This window comes from Physella acuta, unplaced genomic scaffold (genome assembly GCF_028476545.2).
Source record: "Physella acuta isolate Inbredline_101_S28 unplaced genomic scaffold, ASM2847654v3 ptg000621l, whole genome shotgun sequence".
NCBI lineage: Eukaryota > Metazoa > Mollusca > Gastropoda > Physidae > Physella > Physella acuta.
The window spans coordinates 10,249-31,255 of NW_026732140.1; the positions used below are offsets into that span (position 1 = coordinate 10,249).

A 21,007-nucleotide genomic window follows, 5' to 3' on the forward strand; every position below is an offset into this window, starting at 1 on the left:
AACCCGTACATGAGCTAGACTGATGGGTTGCACGGCCTGGTTGTAGAACTGCCCAGTCCGTACATGAGCTAGACTGATGTTGAGTACCAGCTGCCCACTAACAAATAGCCTTTGTTGCCCCTCTGGAATGCTGGCTTGCCTTGCTCGCTCGATGCTGTAACCGCTCCCCGCCCAACCCACCGTCCCTCTAGCTCCTATCTCTTCTATCAACGCCCCTGCCCCCACCCTTCCCTATAGGTGAGCACTTACCTTAGCTCACCCCATCCTTGTGTTTAAATTTAGTCCAGCCAGGAGAATTTGAACATTTTTCTCAGCTTAGAAATTTCAGTGCCAGAGCTAAAGTTGTAGCTAGTCGTGCTCGCATTCAGTTGGTCCATCAAAACATGGCTGGTCTTCGTGCACCTAGGGCGGGCTCTGCTCGGGAGCAACAGATTAAGGTAGGTTCAGTACAGGTTTTTACATGTCCGTTCTAGGTTTATACATGTCCATTGTAGGTTTATATGTGTCCATTGTAGGTTTATATGTGTCCATTTTAGGTTTATATATGTCCATTGTAGGTTTATATATGTCCATTTTAGGTTTATGTAAGTCCATTGTAGGTTTATGTATGTCCATGGTAGGTTTTAACATGGCCACTATGTTTTTACATGGCCACTGTAGGTTTTTACATGGCCACTCTATGTTTTTACATGGCCACTCTACGTATTTACATGGCCACTCTAGGTTTTTACATGGCCACTCTATGTTTTTACATGGCCACTCTAGGTTTTTACATGGCCACTCTGTTTTTACATGGCCACTCTAGGCTTTTACATGGCCACTGTAGGTTATTACATGGCCAATGTAGGTTTTTACATGGCCACTCTATGTTTTTACATGGCCACTGTAGGTTTTTACATGGCCACTCTATGTTTTTACATGGCCAATGTAACTACCTCAGTAAAAATGTAACTTACCAACTACCTCATTAAAACGTAACTTGCCAACTACCTCAGTAAAAACGTAACTTACCAACTACCTTAGTAAAATGTAACTTACCAACTACCTCAGTAAAAACGTAACTTACCAACTACCTTAGTAAAATATAACTTACCAACTACCTCAGTAAAACGTAACTTACCAACTACCTCAGTAAAAACGTAACTTACCAACTACCTTAGTAAAATGTAACTTACCAACTACCTCAGTAAAAACGTAACTTACCAACTACCTCAGTAAAAACGTAACTTACCAACTACCTTAGTAAAATGTAACTTACCAACTACCTCAGTAAAAACGTAACTTACCAACTACCTCAGTAAAATGTAACTTACCAACTACCTCAGTAAAGACGTAACTTACCAACTATCTCAGTAAAAACGTAACTTACCAACTACCTCAGTAAAAAACATAACTTACCAACTACCTCAGTAAAAACATAACTTACCAACTACCTCAAAAAACCGTAACTTACCAACTACCTCAGTAAAAAACATAACTTACCAACTACCTCAAAAAACCGTAACTTACCAACTACCTCAGTAAAAAACGTAACTTACCAACTACCTCAGTAAAAAACATAACTTACCAACTACCTCAAAAAACCGTAACTTACCAACTACCTCAGTAAAAAACGTAACTTACCAACTACCTCAGTAAAAAACATAACTTACCAACTACCTCAAAAAACCGTAACTTACCAACTACCTCAGTAAAAAACGTAACTTACCAACTACCTCAGTAAAGACGTAACTTACCAACTATCTCAGTAAAAACGTAACTTACCAACTACCTCAGTAAAAAACATAACTTACCAACTACCTCAGTAAAAACATAACTTACCAACTACCTCAAAAAACCGTAACTTACCAACTACCTCAGTAAAAAACATAACTTACCAACTACCTCAAAAAACCGTAACTTACCAACTACCTCAGTAAAAAACGTAACTTACCAACTACCTCAGTAAAAAACATAACTTACCAACTACCTCAGTAAAAAACATAACTTACCAACTACCTCAGTAAAAACATAACTTACCAACTACCTCAAAAAACCGTAACTTACCAACTACCTCAGTAAAAAACATAACTTACCAACTACCTCAAAAAACCGTAACTTACCAACTACCTCAGTAAAAAACGTAACTTACCAACTACCTCAGTAAAAAACATAACTTACCAACTACCTCAAAAAACCGTAACTTACCAACTACCTCAGTAAAAAACGTAACTTACCAACTACCTCAGTAAAAAACATAACTTACCAACTACCTCAAAAAACCGTAACTTACCAACTACCTCAGTAAAAAACGTAACTTACCAACTACCTCAGTAAAAAACATAACTTACCAACTACCTCAAAAAACCGTAACTTACCAACTACCTCAGTAAAAAACGTAACTTACCAACTACCTCAGTAAAAACGTAACTTACCAACTACCTCAGTAAAATGTAACTTACCAACTACCTCAGTAAAGACGTAACTTACCAACTATCTCAGTAAAAACGTAACTTACCAACTACCTCAGTAAAAAACATAACTTACCAACTACCTCAGTAAAACGTAACTTACCAACTACCTCAAAAAACCGTAACTTACCAACTACCTCAGTAAAAAACATAACTTACCAACTACCTCAAAAAACCGTAACTTACCAACTACCTCAGTAAAAAACGTAACTTACCAACTACCTCAGTAAAAAACATAACTTACCAACTACCTCAAAAAACCGTAACTTACCAACTACCTCAGTAAAAAACGTAACTTACCAACTACCTCAGTAAAAACGTAACTTACCAACTACCTCAGTAAAAAACGTAACCCGAGGGCCGGATGCTGCGGCCTACCGTGGGAAGAAAAAAATTCTCCAGACGGCCGAAAATTAGCCGGAAGAGAAGAAATTCTCTATAGCCTCTGGAATGTCAGGACAGGAGTGGATACACTCACGATAGCGGGTGGTGTTACGTGTTGGCTGATGGTGGTCGTGTTGGCTGATGGTGTTTGTGGTCACTCATGAAACATATCCAGATTACCTCAGATCACAACGTTTAGCACATATCATCTAGTTTAGCTCAGATCACTTACTGAAGCCAAACATGAAGCATGTGTATCGGTCAGCTGTTTCAATCAAATGATGACAAAAATAAAAAGATTATCATCTGTTTAGTAACATTTTATTTTATTCTACATTCGGTAGAGAAATGTTTTAAAATATTGAAACACATTATATATATATATATATATATATATATATATATATATATATATATATATATATATATATATATATATATATATATATACTAGTATACTAGTCCAATTAGACTTCAACCGTTGCTAAGATAAAGTGTGAAGTCCACTTTTGATTTTTGTCTAGGCGCAGGGGGGATAACACTAACAAAGATTTTTTTTAATGAATGAAATGTTATTATTTACCCTGATTTAAGATTTTTTTTTTTTAAATTGTGAGTACACATAATCTAAATGACGCATACACATAGCCAAAATTTAAATTAAAAATGAGTAAATGTTTGTGTTCTCAAGTAACAGATGTTTACATGCAGACTCTACCAAATGGTTAAAGTAAAGAATTTTGTCCGTGTGCAGTTTTTGAAAATTTGACAACGCTAGCAAAACCTCTTGCTCAGGTAGAAAATAAAACTCAAGTCAATAAGGTGCTCTATTTTTAGCTATACCTCTTTAAAAGTTCAGACGGTAAAAACTAAAGATCATCTTCAGCTGTCAGTCCCAGCTACGTCTGCTTAAGTCGTTTTACCATTACACCGTATCTTACATCAAACACGTGACGGTAGTTTTGACATCACAACACATAACATCAAGACATAAAACATCAAAACATAACATAACTACAGCTAACATCACAACACACAACATCACAACACATAACATCACAACACACAATATCACAACACACAACATCACAACACATAACATCACAACACACAATATCACAACACACAACATCACAACATATAATATCACAACATATAATATCACGACATATAACATCAAAACATAACATCACAACACAAAACAAAACAACACATAACATCACAACACATAACATCACAACATATAATATCACGACATATAACATCAAAACATAACATAACATCACAAAACAAACCAACACATAACAACACAAACAACACACACTGGACATCCTATGTGTGTCTAGCCTCTAGTGGAGGAAGCAGATGGTCACGTGGTTAGAGTTAACCAATCGCCAGTCTCTGTGACCAAACACAAGGCGAATGATAACTTCAGGTTGTCCTGTTTTGTTAGTTAAGCTGCAATGATAACTTCAGGTTGTCCTGTTTTGTTAGTTAAGCTGCAATGATAACTTCAGGTTGTCCTGTTTTGTTAGTTAAGCTGCGGGAGTTACATGAAGACATACAAGCGTTGTTGCTTTGCCATTACTATGTTTGCATGTTTTAAGTTTGCCTGATAAATTTTGCTGTCTATAGATCTAACAGTTGGCCTGATAAAGTTTGCTGTTTATAGATTTAAGATCTAACAGTTGGCCTGATAAAGTTTTCTGTCTATAGATCTAACCGTTGGCCTGATAAAGTTTGCTGTCTATAGATTTAAGATCTAACAGTTGGCCTGATAAAGTTTGCTGTCTATAGATCTAACAGTTGGCCTGATAAAGTTTGCTGTCTATAGATCTAACAGTTGGCCTGATAAAGTTTGCTATCTGTACATCCGTTCGTTGGCCAAAGATATTTTTTTTATTCCACGTTTGTTGGTGTCTCCTGCTAAACAATGTCTTGACTCACTCAAAAAAAAAGCTCAGGAATTTGGTTTGAGCTTTTGACACAAGTTTTAATCTGAATTTTTTACCAGAGTTTGGTCTGAACTTTTTGTACCAATGAAATTTTTTTTTTGTTTTCCACCTTTCTGCAATCGTTGTTTTTTTTTTTTCGTTTTTTCCCCATCCTGGTCACAGATCTGTGGACAAAAATAACCTTTGTGCTGATGCAGCACGTTTGGTTGCTGTGTGGTAAAGCCATCAGCCCGAGTTACGGTGGCTGCTGGTAATGTTTGCCTGGACATAAACTGTGTACATCCTCGGCATTCTAGATGCACCAGACATCTGACTAATGCCTTTACCTTAGCTCCTGGTGACGTAGTCGTCCTACCCACCCCAGTGTACAAGCAGCAGCTAATGAGAACCGGACGTGACGTATTGTTCATTATTCTAATGAACTCTGCCCGACAAATTTGAAACTACCTTTTGTCGAGGTTAAAGAAAAACCCAATTACTCATGAAGTAACATGGTTTCTTTTGGAAACTATTTTTAAAATAAATTATTTCAGTTAGATTTTCATCACTGGCTGCTGTGGACAATCATAAGCATCAAATTGGACCGGTTCAAAAATCATGTTTTGGTGCACATAATGAACGCTAATTGATGGGTTACAAGTGGGATCTGTTGCGTTGAGTTGGTGTTCAATAATTGCTGAGGTCATTGTAGTGAAATGCCAAGTTTTCCTGATGTCATCACAGTGAAATGCCAGAATGTGCTGATGTCATTCTAATGAGATGCCAGTGTAGATTATGTTAGCTAAGGTAAAACATTTACCGAAGAAGATAAACTGACATTTCCATCAGACAAGAGCCAACACAAACAGAAAGCTACAGCAATGGCTGCCACACGTGCTAGCAGCGAGGCTAATGTGAAACTAACTTATCTTTTCAGGTAGAGAATTCTTTCGACTCCGAGGAGGCCCTGAAATGTCTGGCGTGGATCAGGGAGGTGACGGGAGACAACATCCCCCTGGAGACTGTGATGGACAACAAACACAAGGTCTCGGAGTTTTTCTACAGGACGCTCAAGGACGGCCTTCTGTTGTGCAAGTAGGTCACACGGTTAAATGTAGGGCACATGACGTCATTGGGAGTTTATCATAGGACACAGCATGTGTTGTGACGTCAGCTTTAAAAATAGAAATACACACCAAAAAGAGAAATTGTTTGTGGGATGGATCTAAGATGGCTTTCAGATGGTGTCTATGGTGTTTGCTGATGGTGGTAAAATGGTGTGTGAAGTGATTGTGTGGGATGGCGTTGAACTGGGTGTGGGATGGAGTGTGGTATGTTGTGTGATGTGATATGTGATGTGGTGTTTGAAATGGTGTGTGGGATGATGTGTGATATGATGTGTGATATGATGTGTGGGATGGTGTGTGGGATGGTGTGTGGGATGATGTGTGGGATGATGTGTGAGATTATGTGTGATATGATGTATGATATGATGTGTGATAGGATGTGTGGGATGATGTGTGGGATGGTGTGTGGGATGGTGTGTGGGATGATGTGTGGGATGATGTGTGAGATTATGTGTGATATGATGTGTGATATGATGTGTGATAGGATGTGTGGGATGATGTGTGGGATGGTGTGTGGGATGGTGTGTGGGATGATGTGTGGGATGATGTGTGAGATTATGTGTGATATGATGTGTGATATGATGTGTGATAGGATGTGTGGGATGATGTGTGGGATGGTGTGTGGGATGGTGTGTGGGATGATGTGTGGGATGATGTGTGAGATTATGTGTGATATGATGTGTGATATGATGTGTGATAGGATGTGTGGGATGGTGTGTGGGATGATGTGTGGGATGATGTGTGAGATTATGTGTGATATGATGTGTGATATGATGTGTGATAGGATGTGTGGGATGATGTGTGGGATGGTGTGTGGGATGATGTGTGGGATGATGTGTGATATGATGTGTGATATGATGTGTGGGATGATGTGTGGGATGATGTGTGAGATGATGTGTGAGATTATGTGTGATATGATGTGTGATAGGATGTGTGGGATGGTGTGTGGGATGATGTGTGAGATGATGTGTGAGATTATGTGTGATATGATGTGTGATAGGATGTGTGGGATGGTGTGTGGGATGATGTGTGATATGATGTAAGAGATTATGTGTGATATGATGTGTGATAGGATGTGTGGGATGATGTGTGGGATGATGTGTGGGATGGTGTGTGGGATGATGTGTGGGATGATGTGTGATATGATGTGTGATATGATGTGTGATAGGATGTGTGGGATGGTGTGTGGGATGATGTGTGATATGATGTATGAGATTATGTGTGATATGATGTGTGATAGGATGTGTGGGATGATGTGTGGGATGATGTGTGGGATGGTGTGTGGGATGATGTGTGGGATGATGTGTGATATGATGTGTGATATGATGTGTGATAGGATGTGTGGGATGATGTGTGAGATTATGTGTGATATGATGTGTGATATGATGTGTGATATGATGTGTGATATGATGTGTGGGATGGTGTGTGGGATGATGTGTGAGATGATGTGTGAGATTATGTGTGATATGATGTGTGATAGGATGTGTGGGATGGTGTGTGGGATGATGTGTGATATGATGTAAGAGATTATGTGTGATATGATGTGTGATAGGATGTGTGGGATGATGTGTGGGATGATGTGTGGGATGGTGTGTGGGATGATGTGTGGGATGATGTGTGATATGATGTGTGATATGATGTGTGATAGGATGTGTGGGATGGTGTGTGGGATGATGTGTGATATGATGTATGAGATTATGTGTGATATGATGTGTGATAGGATGTGTGGGATGATGTGTGGGATGATGTGTGGGATGGTGTGTGGGATGATGTGTGGGATGATGTGTGATATGATGTGTGATATGATGTGTGATAGGATGTGTGGGATGATGTGTGAGATTATGTGTGATATGATGTGTGATATGATGTGTGATATGATGTGTGATATGATGTGTGGGATGGTGTGTGGGATGGTGTGTGGGATGATGTGTGGGATGATGTGTGAGATTATGTGTGATATGATGTGTGATAGGATGTGTGGGATGATGTGTGGGATGGTGTGTGGGATGGTGTGTGGGATGATGTGTGGGATGATGTGTGATATGATGTGTGGGATGGTGTGTGGGATGATGTGTGATATGATGTATGAGATTATGTGTGATATGATGTGTGATAGGATGTGTGGGATGATGTGTGGGATGATGTGTGGGATGGTGTGTGGGATGATGTGTGGGATGATGTGTGATATGATGTGTGATAGGATGTGTGATAGGATGTGTGGGATGGTGTGTGGGATGATGTGTGATATGATGTATGAGATTATGTGTGATATGATGTGTGATAGGATGTGTGGGATGGTGTGTGGGATGATGTGTGATATGATGTATGAGATTATGTGTGATATGATGTGTGATAGGATGTGTGGGATGGTGTGTGGGATGATGTGTGAGATGATGTGTGAGATTATGTGTGATATGATGTGTGATAGGATGTGTGGGATGGTGTGTGGGATGATGTGTGGGATGATGTGTGAGATTATGTGTGATATGATGTATGAGATTATGTGTGATATGATGTGTGATAGGATGTGTGGGATGGTGTGTGGGATGGTGTGTGGGATGATGTGTGGGATGATGTATGAGATTATGTGTGATATGATGTGTGATAGGATGTGTGATATGATGTGTGATGATGTGTGAGATGCTGTGATAAGATGTGTGATATTGCACTATTGATCTAACCTCTCTACCTCCATAGACTGGTCAACGCCATAGTGCCAGACGACATACAGATCAACACACGGACTCAGACGTTTAAAAAAAGCAACAACGACGCCTTTGAATCAGCCAAAGAGAGAGCCAGGTGAGTGTTCCATAGTTTGATGGCGTGGAGCTCTAGCCTCTAGCCTACCCACCTGTTGTTTGATGGCGTGGAGCTCTAGCCTACCCACCTGTTGTTTGATGGCGTGGAGCTCTAGACTACCCACCTGTTGTTTGATGGCGTGGAGCTCTAGACTACCCACCTGTTGTTTGATGGCGTGGAGCTCTTGCCTACCCACCTGTTGTTTGATGGCGTGGAGCTCTAGCCTACCCACCTGTTGTTTGATGGCGTGGAGCTCTAGCCTACCCACCTGTTGTTTGATGGCGTGGAGCTCTAGCCTACCCACCTGTTGTTTTCTCCCACACTTCGCTGGGCCGGTCTTCCTATCAGTGTTGAATGTGTCTCCACCAAACCACAAGCACCATGGTATTGCCATAGAAGGATTTAAGTTACAGCCTGAAGGCAATGGTTTATTTCATGTTTTGGACAAATATGCATTTGATATTATTAGAAGTTGTTTACTATAAACAACCTAACAAAATATTTTAGGACATGACATCAAACATTATAATGGCTCGTCAGACACTGATATGAAGACCCCTGGTATTTTACCCCCCCCCCCCTGCACAGTGTGGGCTTATCAGTGAGTGAAGTTTTTGTTGCCTTAGAGTTTTGTTGTGTCCTCCATAAATGACGTCAGTTGCTGGTGACGCAAATATTTCTAACGACAACCACGTTACTGTGAAAGTATTCATTAAATTTAAACTGCTAATAGCAGCCATTGACCACGCATGTTCTCAGCATAATTTTTTTTTCAAAAACAAACCAGCTTGACGTAATTTAAGAACGATTTTCAACTTTCTTTTCATGTTTATCTCAGATTAAATTAAAACACTTGCAACATATCGTAAATAAAATTGATATAACCATCAAGTTAGAGCTAACATTAAGTTACTCTCATGATGTATACATAGACAAAGTCCCGTCATTCAAATATTTGACAAGCAGATTGTCTTCTGAGCAGTTACTTCCCATGTTTTCTCTGCACTGAGTGATTTGATTTTAACCTCCGACTTTCTACTAATCCAGCTCGAGTTGATTCCCTTTATTTTTCGCTTTCGTTATTTGTGTGGCATCACTGAGTGCTGTGTGCTTTTGTCGTGCTGTTGTTGGCATTTAGTCACGTGTGTTTCCCATCCAAGTTCAAAGACACGCCATTTTCCTCAGGCAAGGAACTCAAAGGTATCTTTTTATCTTTCTAGTAAGCTGTGTGTAGATCATGCTATGAAATTAATAATTCAAATTTACCTAAACACTTTGTTTTTAAAGTATCTTTTGAATAATGTTCGTTGGTACATTACATAACGGATAAAGGCTTAATTTAAAAACCCTTTGATAAATCACATTTTTTAATGTTATTTTACGTGTCACAAGCAGATAAGAGCTATGATTAGATTTCTTTTTTTATAAATGGCGTTACCCTCGGGATTTTGGGGGTGGGGGAGGGCGGGGTGGACTCATGTGACCATCTCTGACAAGGGAAAGTGGTTAAGAAAGTGCGACATCACATTTCTGTAGTGTAAAAAAAATCATTATTAATACTGACTTAAGCTCTTCTTTACAAAGTCTTTGTTTTTTTTTAATACTAATTTTAACCAACTATTGATCCGTTGTAGTTTTACTTGACCTTTACTTGACTTTTACTTGATCTTTACTTGACCTTTATTTGACCTTTATTTGACATGATTTTGTTCAACTTTTCCGCAATAGCTGACAGTAAACAATATTTTCTGCCTCAGGGAAAACAAACGTTAATTGATATTTCAAAACGTATTTTTTGGGAAGTGTTTGCTTAATTGTAGCGTCTGACATTTAAGAGTATGGCTTAATATTGACGTCTGATGTTTTTTGACGACAAATGAAGATAAAAAGAGTTTTTTTTTTTAAATCTGCAAAAGGCGTGACGTCTACCATAGTTGACCCAATTACAAAAAGAAAACTTAAAAACGAACTCTTCAACTAATGAAAGACATTAAAAAGCAGAAAGTAGGCTACATGGCAATTATATCCTTATCTCTTGTACCATACTTTCGAATTATAATGGTATTAATTAACTAATGAGTCAATAATTGTGTTTGTACGTACTCTTACAGGATAGAACTCTTCACGCAAAAAATTCAGGAATATGGCGTGCCAGAGAACATGGCCTTTCAGACTGACAACCTGTACGAGAAGACCAACCTGCCTCAAGTCTGCTCAGCCATCCGAAACTTTGGCATTGAGGTAGGGTTTATGGGCTCATTGGGCCATGGTAGGGTTTAGTTAGGTGCTCACTGGGCCATGGTAGGGTTTAGGTGCTCACTGGGCCATGGTAGGGTTTAGGTGGTCACTGGGCCATGGTAGGGTTTAGGTGCTCACTGGGCCATTGAGGTAGGGTTTAGGTGCTCACTGGGCCATGGTAGGGTTTAGTTAGGTGGTCACTGGGCCATGGTAGGGTTTAGGTGCTCACTGGGCCATGGTAGGGTTTAGGTGCTCACTGGGCCATGGTAGGGTTTAGGTGCTCACTGGGCCATGGTAGGGTTTAGGTGCTCACTGGGCCATGGTAGGGTTTAGGTGCTCACTGGGCCATTGAGGTAGGGTTTAGGTGCTCACTGGGCCATGGTAGGGTTTAGGTGGTCACTGGGCCATGGTAGGGTTTAGGTGCTCACTGGGCCATGGTAGGGTTTAGGTGGTCACTGGGCAATGGTAGGGTTTAGTTGCTCACTGGGCCATGGTAGGGTTTAGGTGCTCACTGGGCCATGGTAGGGTTTAGGTGCTCACTGGGCCATGGTAGGGTTTAGGTGCTCACTGGGCCATGGTAGGGTTTAGGTGGTCACTGGGCAATGGTAGGGTTTAGTTGCTCACTGGGCCATGGTAAGGTTTAGGTGCTCACTGGGCCATGGTAGGGTTTAGGTGCTCACTGGGCCATTGAGGTAGGGTTTAGGTGGTCACTGGGCCATGGTAGGGTTTAGGTGCTCACTGGGCCATGGTAGGGTTTAGGTGCTCACTGGGCCATGGTAGGGTTTAGTTAGGTGCTCACTGGGCCATGGTAGTGTTTAGGTGGTCACTGGGCCATGGTAGGGTTTAGGTGCTCACTGGGCCATGGTAGGGTTTAGGGGCTCATTGGGCCTAGAGGTAGGGTTTAGTTAGGTGCTCACTGGCCATGGTAGGGTTTAGTTGCTCACTGGGACATGGTAGGGTTTAGGTGCTCACTGGGCCATGGTAGGGTTTAGGTGCTCACTGGGCCATGGTAGGGTTTAGGTGCTCACTGGGCCATGGTAGGGTTTAGTTAGGTGCTCACTGGGCCATGGTAGGGTTTAGGTGCTCACTGGGCCATGGTAGGGTTTAGGTGCTCACTGGGCCATGGTAGGGTTTAGGTGCTCACTGGGCCATGGTAGGGTTTAGTTAGGTGCTCACTGGGCCATGGTAGGGTTTAGGTGCTCACTGGGCCATGTAGGGTTTAGGTGCTCACTGGGCCATTGAGGTAGGGTTTAGGTGCTCACTGGGCCATGGTAGGGTTTAGTTAGGTGCTCACTGGGCCATGGTAGGGTTTAGGTGCTCACTGGGCCATGGTAGGGTTTAGGTGCTCACTGGGCCATTGAGGTAGGTTTAGATGCTCACTGGGCCATGGTAGGGTTTAGGTGCTCACTGGGCCATTGAGGTAGGGTTTATGTGCTCAAGTGGCCATGGTAGGGTTTAGGTGGTCACTGGGCCATGGTAGGGTTTAGGTGCTCACTGGGCCATGGTAGGGTTTAGGTGTTCACTGGGCCATGGTAGGGTTTAGGTGCTCACTGGGCCATTGTGGTAGGGTTTAGGTGCTCACTGGGCCATTGAGGTAGGGTATACGTGCTCACTGGGCCATGGTAGGGTTTAGGTGCTCACTGGGCCATGGTAGGGTTTAGGTGCTCACTGGGCCATTAAAGTAGGGTTTAGGTGCTCACTGGGCCATGGTAGGGTTTAGGGGCTCACTGGGCCATTGAGGTAGGGTTTAGTTAGGTGCTCACTGGGCCATGGTAGGGTTTAGGTGCTCACTGGGCCATGGTAGGGTTTAGTTAGGTGCTCACTGGGCCATGGTAGGGTTTAGGTGCTCACTGGGCCATGGTAGGGTTTAGGTGCTCACTGGGCCATTGAGGTAGGTTTAGATGCTCACTGGGCCATGGTAGGGTTTAGGTGCTCACTGGGCCATTGAGGTAGGGTTTATGTGCTCACTGGGCCATGGTAGGGTTTAGGTGCTCACTGGGCCATTGAGGTAGGGTTTAGGTGCTCACTGGGTCATTGAGGTAGGGTTTAGGTGCTCACTGGGCCATGGTAGGGTTTAGGTGCTCACTGGGCCATTGAGGTAGGGTTTAGGTGCTCACTGGCCCATGGTAGGGTTTAGTTAGGTGCTCACTGGGCCATGGTAGGGTTTAGGTGCTCACTGGGCCATGGTAGGGTTTAGGTGCTCACTGGGCCATTGAGGTAGGTTTAGATGCTCACTGGGCCATGGTAGGGTTTAGGTGCTCACTGGGCCATTGAGGTAGGGTTTAGGTGCTACTGGGCCATGGTAGGGTTTAGTTAGGTGCTCACTGGGCCATGGTAGGGTTTAGGTGCTCACTGGGTCATTGAGGTAGGGTTTAGGTGCTCACTGGGTCATTGAGGTAGGGTTTAGGTGCTCACTGGGCCATGGTAGGGTTTAGGTGCTCACTGGGCCATTGAGGTAGGGTTTAGGTGCTCACTGGGCCATGGTAGGGTTTAGTTAGGTGCTCACTGGGCCATGGTAGGGTTTAGGTGCTCACTGGGCCATGGTAGGGTTTAGGTGCTCACTGGGCCATTGAGGTAGGGTTTAGGTGCTCACTGGGCCATGGTAGGGTTTATGTGCTCACTGGGCCATGGTAGGGTTTAGGTGCTCACTGGGCCATTGAGGTAGGTTTAGATGCTCACTGGGCCATGGTAGGGTTTAGGTGCTCACTGGGCCATGGTAGGGTTTAGGTGCTCACTGGGCCATTAAGGTAGGGTTTAGGTTGGTGCTCACTGGGCCATTGAGGTAGGGTTTAGGTGCTCACTGGGCCATGGTAGGGTTTAGGTGCTCACTGGGCCATTGAGGTAGGGTTTAGGTGCTCACTGGGCCATTAAGGTAGGGTTTAGGTGCTCACTGGGCCATGGTAGGGTTTAGGTGCTCACTGGGCCATTGAGGTAGGGTTTAGGTGCTCACTGGGCCATGGTAGGGTTTATGTGCTCACTGGGCCATGGTAGGGTTTAGGTGCTCACTGGGCCATTAAGGTAGGGTTTAGGTGCTCACTGGGCCATGGTAGGGTTTAGGTGCTCACTGGGCCATGGTAGGGTTTAGGTGCTCACTGGGCCATTAAAGTAGGGTTTAGGTGCTCACTGGGCAATTGAGGTAGGGTTTAGGTGCTCACTGGGCCATGGTAGGGTTTAGGTGCTCACTGGGCCATGGTAGGGTTTATGTGCTCACTGGGCCATGGTAGGGTTTAGGTGCTCACTGGGCCATGGTAGGGTTTAGGTGCTCACTGGGCCATGGTAGGGTTTAGGTGCTCACTGGGCCATGGTAGGGTTTAGGTGCTCACTGGGCCATGGTAGGGTTTACGTGCTCACTGGGCCATGGTAGGGTTTAGGTGCTCACTGGGCCATGGTAGGGTTTAGTTAGGTGCTCACTGGGCCATGGTAGGGTTTAGGTGGTCACTGGGTCATTGAGGTAGGGTTTAGGTGCTCACTGGGCCATGGTAGGGTTTAGGTGCTCACTGGGCCATGGTAGGGTTTAGGTGCTCACTGGGCCATGGTAGGGTTTAGTTAGGTGCTCACTGGGCCATGGTAGGGTTTAGGTGCTCACTGGGTCATTGAGGTAGGGTTTAGGTGCTCACTGGGCCATGGTAGGGTTTAGGTGCTCACTGGGCCATGGTAGGGTTTAGGTGCTCACTGGGCCATGGTAGGGTTTAGGTGCTCACTGGGCCATGGTAGGGTTTAGGTGCTCACTGGGCCATGGTAGGGTTTAGGTGCTCACTGGGCCATTGAGGTAGGGTTTAGGTGCTCACTGGGCCATGGTAGGGTTTAGTTAGGTGCTCACTGGGCCATGGTAGGGTTTAGGTGCTCACTGGGCCATGGTAGGGTTTAGGTGCTCACTGGGCCATTGAGGTAGGTTTAGATGCTCACTGGGCCATGGTAGGGTTTAGGTGCTCACTGGGCCATTGAGGTAGGGTTTAGGTGCTCACTGGGCCATGGTAGGGTTTAGTTAGGTGCTCACTGGGCCATGGTAGGGTTTAGGTGCTCACTGGGTCATTGAGGTAGGGTTTAGGTGCTCACTGGGTCATTGAGGTAGGGTTTAGGTGCTCACTGGGCCATGGTAGGGTTTAGGTGCTCACTGGGCCATTGAGGTAGGGTTTAGGTGCTCACTGGGCCATGGTAGGGTTTAGTTAGGTGCTCACTGGGCCATGGTAGGGTTTAGGTGCTCACTGGGCCATGGTAGGGTTTAGGTGCTCACTGGGCCATTGAGGTAGGGTTTAGGTGCTCACTGGGCCATGGTAGGGTTTATGTGCTCACTGGGCCATGGTAGGGTTTAGGTGCTCACTGGGCCATTGAGGTAGGTTTAGATGCTCACTGGGCCATGGTAGGATTTAGGTGCTCACTGGGCCATTGAGATAGGGTTTATGTGCTCACTGGGCCATGGTAGGGTTTAGGTGCTCACTGGGCCATGGTAGGGTTTAGGTGCTCACTGGGCCATGGTAGGGTTTAGGTGCTCACTGGGCCATTAAGGTAGGGTTTAGGTTGGTGCTCACTGGGCCATTGAGGTAGGGTTTAGGTGCTCACTGGGCCATGGTAGGGTTTAGGTGCTCACTGGGCCATTGAGGTAGGGTTTAGGTGCTCACTGGGCCATTAAGGTAGGGTTTAGGTGCTCACTGGGCCATGGTAGGGTTTAGGTGCTCACTGGGCCATTGAGGTAGGGTTTAGGTGCTCACTGGGCCATGGTAGGGTTTAGGTGCTCACTGGGCCATGGTAGGGTTTAGGTGCTCACTGGGCCATTAAGGTAGGGTTTAGGTGCTCACTGGGCCATGGTAGGGTTTAGGTGCTCACTGGGCCATGGTAGGGTTTAGGTGCTCACTGGGCCATTGAGGTAGGGTTTAGGTGCTCACTGGGCAATTGAGGTAGGGTTTAGGTGCTCACTGGGCCATGGTAGGGTTTAGGTGCTCACTGGGCCATTAAAGTAGGGTTTAGGTGCTCACTGGGCAATTGAGGTAGGGTTTAGGTGCTCACTGGGCCATGGTAGGGTTTAGGTGCTCACTGGGCCATGGTAGGGTTTATGTGCTCACTGGGCCATGGTAGGGTTTAGGTGCTCACTGGGCCATGGTAGGGTTTAGGTGCTCACTGGGCCATGGTAGGGTTTAGGTGCTCACTGGGCCATGGTAGGGTTTAGGTGCTCACTGGGCCATGGTAGGGTTTACGTGCTCACTGGGCCATGGTAGGGTTTAGTTAGGTGCTCACTGGGCCATGGTAGGGTTTAGGTGGTCACTGGGTCATTGAGGTAGGGTTTAGGTGCTCACTGGGCCATGGTAGGGTTTAGGTGCTCACTGGGCCATGGTAGGGTTTAGGTGCTCACTGGGCCATGGTAGGGTTTAGTTAGGTGCTCACTGGGCCATGGTAGGGTTTAGGTGCTCACTGGGCCATGGTAGGGTTTAGTTAGGTGCTCACTGGGCCATGGTAGGGTTTAGTTAGGTGCTCACTGGGCCATGGTAGGGTTTAGGTGCTCACTGGGCCATGGTAGGGTTTAGGTGCTCACTGGGTCATTGAGGTAGGGTTTAGGTGCTCACTGGGTCATTGAGGTAGGGTTTAGGTGCTCACTGGGCCATTGAGGTAGGGTTTAGGTGCTCACTGGGCCATGGTAGTGTTTAGGTGCTCACTGGGCCATTGAGGTAGGGTTTAGGTGCTCACTGGGTCATTGAGGTAGGGTTTAGGTGCTCACTGGGCCATGGTAGGGTTTAGGTGCTCACTGGGCCATGGTAGGGTTTAGGTGCTCACTGGGCCATGGTAGGGTTTAGGTGCTCACTGGGCCATGGTAGGGTTTAGGTGCTCACTGGGCCATGGTAGGGTTTAGGTGCTCACTGGGCCATGGTAGGGTTTAGGTGCTCACTGGGCCATGATAGGGTTTAGGTGCTCACTGGGCCATTGAGGTAGGGTTTAGGTGCTCACTGGGCCATTGAGGTAGGGTTTAGGTGCTCACTGGGCCATTGAGGTAGGGTTTAGGTGCTCACTGTAAGTGCTCTCTTGGCCACTGAGTTATGGGTTAGGTGCTGACTCAACTGTTTGCATTGTGACCTAGGTTATAAGGCTACATGTGCTACAACACATGACTCACAACATACCCGTGTGACTTCGAGCTAGCCAATCAAATTGTTTGTTTCTTCTACAGGCCGAGAGCAGGCCCAGCTACTCTGGCCAGCGGGTGTGGCCCAGGAAGGCTGAGACAAACCGCAGGAACTTCACGGAGGAGCAGCTGAGGGCCAGCGAGGGGGTCATCAACTTGCAGATGGGCTCCAACAAGGGCGCCACCCAGTCCGGCATGAACTTCGGCAAGAAGAGAATGATCACAAAGGATTAGATTGGTTTAGAAAATATTCTTAACAAATTTCATGTCTGATCTCTAAACATTATTTGGCCTGGAACATTTTTTTCTCACCGGCAATGCCCGGCCATCCTAAAATTTCTAACTGGTTTGATTAATCACGTGATCTCATGCTATTAACTACAGATATAAATCTAGCAAGATAATATTTTTGGTACAAATAAGGTTAGAAAAAATATGTTCTGGGCTAATATGGATCAGACGTTTATCTAAATATTTTCAACTGCTAGGTCTGTATATAACAGCCATTACGCCTCTTGTGTGTATCTTTATGACTGAGATGTTGTCGCTACCGTATGCAGGAATCATACATTTGCTAAGGTGGTGGTGCTAAGTATTTCCATGGTTTATAAACCCATGCACCAGTAATGAAAGTGTCCAGGATCCAGCAATATGGGGGGCTCTGTCTGGGGCTCGCAGGGGCAACTACTGTGTTAGTCAAAGCTGGAACACGGATAATTAGCAATAAGGAAAAGAAAATCAGATAATTAGCCGTCATTAAAAACTAGTATCCATACCTATATAATGACATATAGGCTAGCTAAATAACTAAACACATATTTCCCACCCCGAGCCCATATTACTTTGTAAACGTCACAACCAAGACATATGAAGCTAACTAATGGACAACCACATCAAAAGCCAAACAAATATCTGAAATGAGAATATTGTGTAAGTTATTTATAAAATTGTGTTCGCATTGTTTCTATAATGTAAAACTATCATTGTAACCCTTTATGCTAATTTTATTGAATGCATATTGTCACGCTATGTTCTCCCCTACGCAACAGAGTGACGCCATGTTTATGTGGCACGCAGATTGTTTTATGTGCGTTAGTTGACTGATTGACGTTAGTTGACTGATTGACGTTAGTTGACTGATTGACGCAAGACTAATTGTTGCTTGGGTACCTATTGTTGTAAATTAAAGTTGAATTCTTCATACACTCATCTGAGTTGCGTTTAATTATTTCAACTCATTATTATCTCCCAATTCTACATCTGTGCTCCTACAACCCAACTCTCAACCCTCTGGTCACATCCCTAGTCTCACCTCCTCTCCCCTCCCCCCCCCATGCTCTAATAAGAGCAGGATCACTACATTCTAAACCTACTAAAGTCACAACCCAGGGTAAGTATTGCTGTTAGCCAAGTCTGATGGTTTGCCAATATATTTATCTTGTCAACACAGCTTCCTTTTTGCCTCAGAATAAAACAACTTCACACCTTTACCTGTTTGTATACTGTGTTTCTATCACATGTTTGTATCCCATATTTCTACCCCATATTTGTATCCCATGTTTGTAACCCATATTTCTACCCCATGTTTCTATCCAATGTTTGTATCCCATATTTCTACCCCATGTTTCTATCCAATGTTTGTATCCCATATTTCTACCCCATGTTTCTATCCAATGTTTGTATCCCATATTTCTACCCCATGTTTCTATCCAATGTTTGTATCCCATGTTTCTATCCAATGTTTGTATTCCATATTTCTACCCCATGTTTCTATCCAATGTTTGTATCCCATGTTTCTATCCAATGTTTGTATCCCATATTTCTACCCCATGTTTCTATCCAATGTTTGTATCCCATATTTCTACCCCATGTTTGTAACCCATATTTCTACCCCATGTTTCTATCCAATGTTTGTATCCCATATTTCTACCCCATGTTTCTATCCAATGTTTGTATCCCATATTTCTACCCCATGTTTGTAACCCATATTTCTACCCCATGTTTCTATCCAATGTTTGTATCCCAAATTTCTACCCCATGTTTGTAACCCATATTTCTACCCCATGTTTCTATCCAATGTTTGTATCCCATATTTCTACCCCATGTTTGTAACCCATATTTCTACCCCATGTTTCTATCCAATGTTTGTATCCCATATTTCTACCCCATGTTTGTAACCCATATTTCTACCCCATGTTTCTATCCAATGTTTGTATCCCATATTTCTACCCCATGTTTGTAACCCATATTTCTACCCCATGCTTCTATCCAATGTTTGTACCCAATGTTTGTATCCCATATTTCTACCCCATGTTTGTAACCCATATTTCTACCGCATGTTTTTATCCAATGTTTGAATCCCATATTTCTACCCCCCATGTTTGTATCCCATATTTCTACCCCCCATGTTTGTATCCCATATTTCTTGCCCATGTTTGTATCCCATATTTCTACCCCATGTTTGTACCCCATATTTCTACCCCCCATGTTTGTATCCCATATTTCTACCCCCCATGTTTGTATCCCATATTTCTACCCCCCCATGTTTGTATCCCGTATTTCTACCCCCATGTTTCTACCCCATATTTCTACCCCATGTTTGTATCCCATATTTCTACCCCCCATGTTTGTATCCCATAATTCTACCCCCCATGTTTGTATCCCGACAGAATTGAACTGTTTGTCTACAAATGCCAGGAGTTTGGTGTAGCAGAGAACAACACCTTCCAGACAGACTCACTCTATGAGCGGACAAACCTCTCTCAGGTCTGTGCTGCCATCAGAGCACTTGGCATTGAGGTCAGTTCATGGCACTGCTCATTTTTATATACAGGGCCTATATACAACCATATATATATACACACACACATATATATATATATATATATATATATATTATAATTAGGAGTAATATAATATATAAATATTTATAAAGTAATTTTATAATTAATTTTTTCGCTGTAGGCTTACAATGTCCTATATTATAGTGTTTTTATCAGCCTGCACCTGATATTACAGCTAATAGACCAAGGTGGTTGTGATTTAAATGTTAAACCATTTTTATAGTACTTTACTAAAAATCATTCAGATTAGAATTTTTTTTTAAAAAGGGTGGGGGTGGGGGCCGCTTGCAAAAAATAAGTGATAATCACTTTCTTAAAAAGGCTTTCTTAGCGATATAAATTTGATTGCAGGCTGAATCACGACCTAGCTATACGGGTAAACGAATGTGGCCGAAGAAATCTGAAGTAAACCGCCGAACATTTACGGAGGAGCAGCTGAGGATGGGGGAGAGTGTCATCAACCTCCAGATGGGGACCAACAAGTTTGCCAACCAATCAGGCATGAACTTCGGCAAGAAAAGAATGATCACCAAGGATTAATTCATCGCCAAGAATTAATTCATCACATTTTATTGACCGATCCAAGACCAATTATTTTCTGATGTTTTGAATGTACACTGCTTGCAGATGGTCTTAAAAAAACTAAACTGGTTGAATCATCAAAATGTTTTTAATGAAATTAACTCAAATAGTTGTACAGTAGTACAAAGCATTTGATTTCAGCCAACTATCGAGGGATAATATTTGAAGTTATCTTTATGATCCATTATAAAAGCAATACAAGAAAATCTGTGACAATTTTTAACTGCACTTCCTTTCAAATGTCTTTTTTATTTAGAGCAACATAATTTTGTTAACGGTGATTTGATAGAAGCTTGCACATGTCGATTTATGCTCATCAAGACTGTGAGTTTTGTATTTATTTATCTTTATTAAGAAAAGAAAAATGAATAATTAAAAAAAAAAGATGTATAGAAGTCACTTTTGTTTGTATTTATTCTATGTGAGCCAATGTGTATAGACCCCATAGTGTGTATAGACCCCATTGAGCCAGTGTGTATAGACCCCATAGTGTGTATAGACCCCATAGTGTGTATAGACCCCATAGTGTGTATAG

General features: G+C 43.4%; 1 protein-coding gene across 2 annotated transcripts; it reads left to right on the forward strand.

Annotated features, from left to right (window-relative positions):
- The first annotated feature begins 273 nt into the window (after window positions 1-273).
- On the forward strand, window positions 274-20,862 carry LOC131948031 (myophilin). 2 transcript variants are annotated; one of them, XM_059309500.1, is made up of 5 exons: window positions 274-437; window positions 5,706-5,863; window positions 8,593-8,697; window positions 10,809-10,938; window positions 17,093-18,252. In XM_059309500.1, exons 1-5 carry the CDS (start codon window positions 384-386, stop codon window positions 17,279-17,281), a joined length of 636 nt encoding a protein of 211 aa, XP_059165483.1. In that variant the 5' UTR covers window positions 274-383; the 3' UTR covers window positions 17,282-18,252. The 2 variants fall into 2 exon arrangements, with proteins under 2 accessions (XP_059165483.1, XP_059165482.1); XM_059309499.1 differs by lacking the exons at window positions 10,809-10,938; window positions 17,093-18,252 and adding exons at window positions 19,717-19,846; window positions 20,242-20,862 and having other exon boundaries at window positions 277-437.
- Window positions 20,863-21,007: the final 145 nt, after the last annotated feature.

Coding starts and splice junctions, on each gene's coding strand:
- LOC131948031 (XM_059309500.1), top strand. CDS start 384: ATGGCTGGTCTTCGTGCACCTAGGGCGGGCTCTGCTCGGGAGCAACAG. Junction 438..5,705: donor CTCGGGAGCAACAGATTAAG/GTAGGTTCAGTA, acceptor TTATCTTTTCAG/GTAGAGAATTCTTTCGACTC. Junction 10,939..17,092: donor TCCGAAACTTTGGCATTGAG/GTAGGGTTTATG, acceptor TTTCTTCTACAG/GCCGAGAGCAGGCCCAGCTA.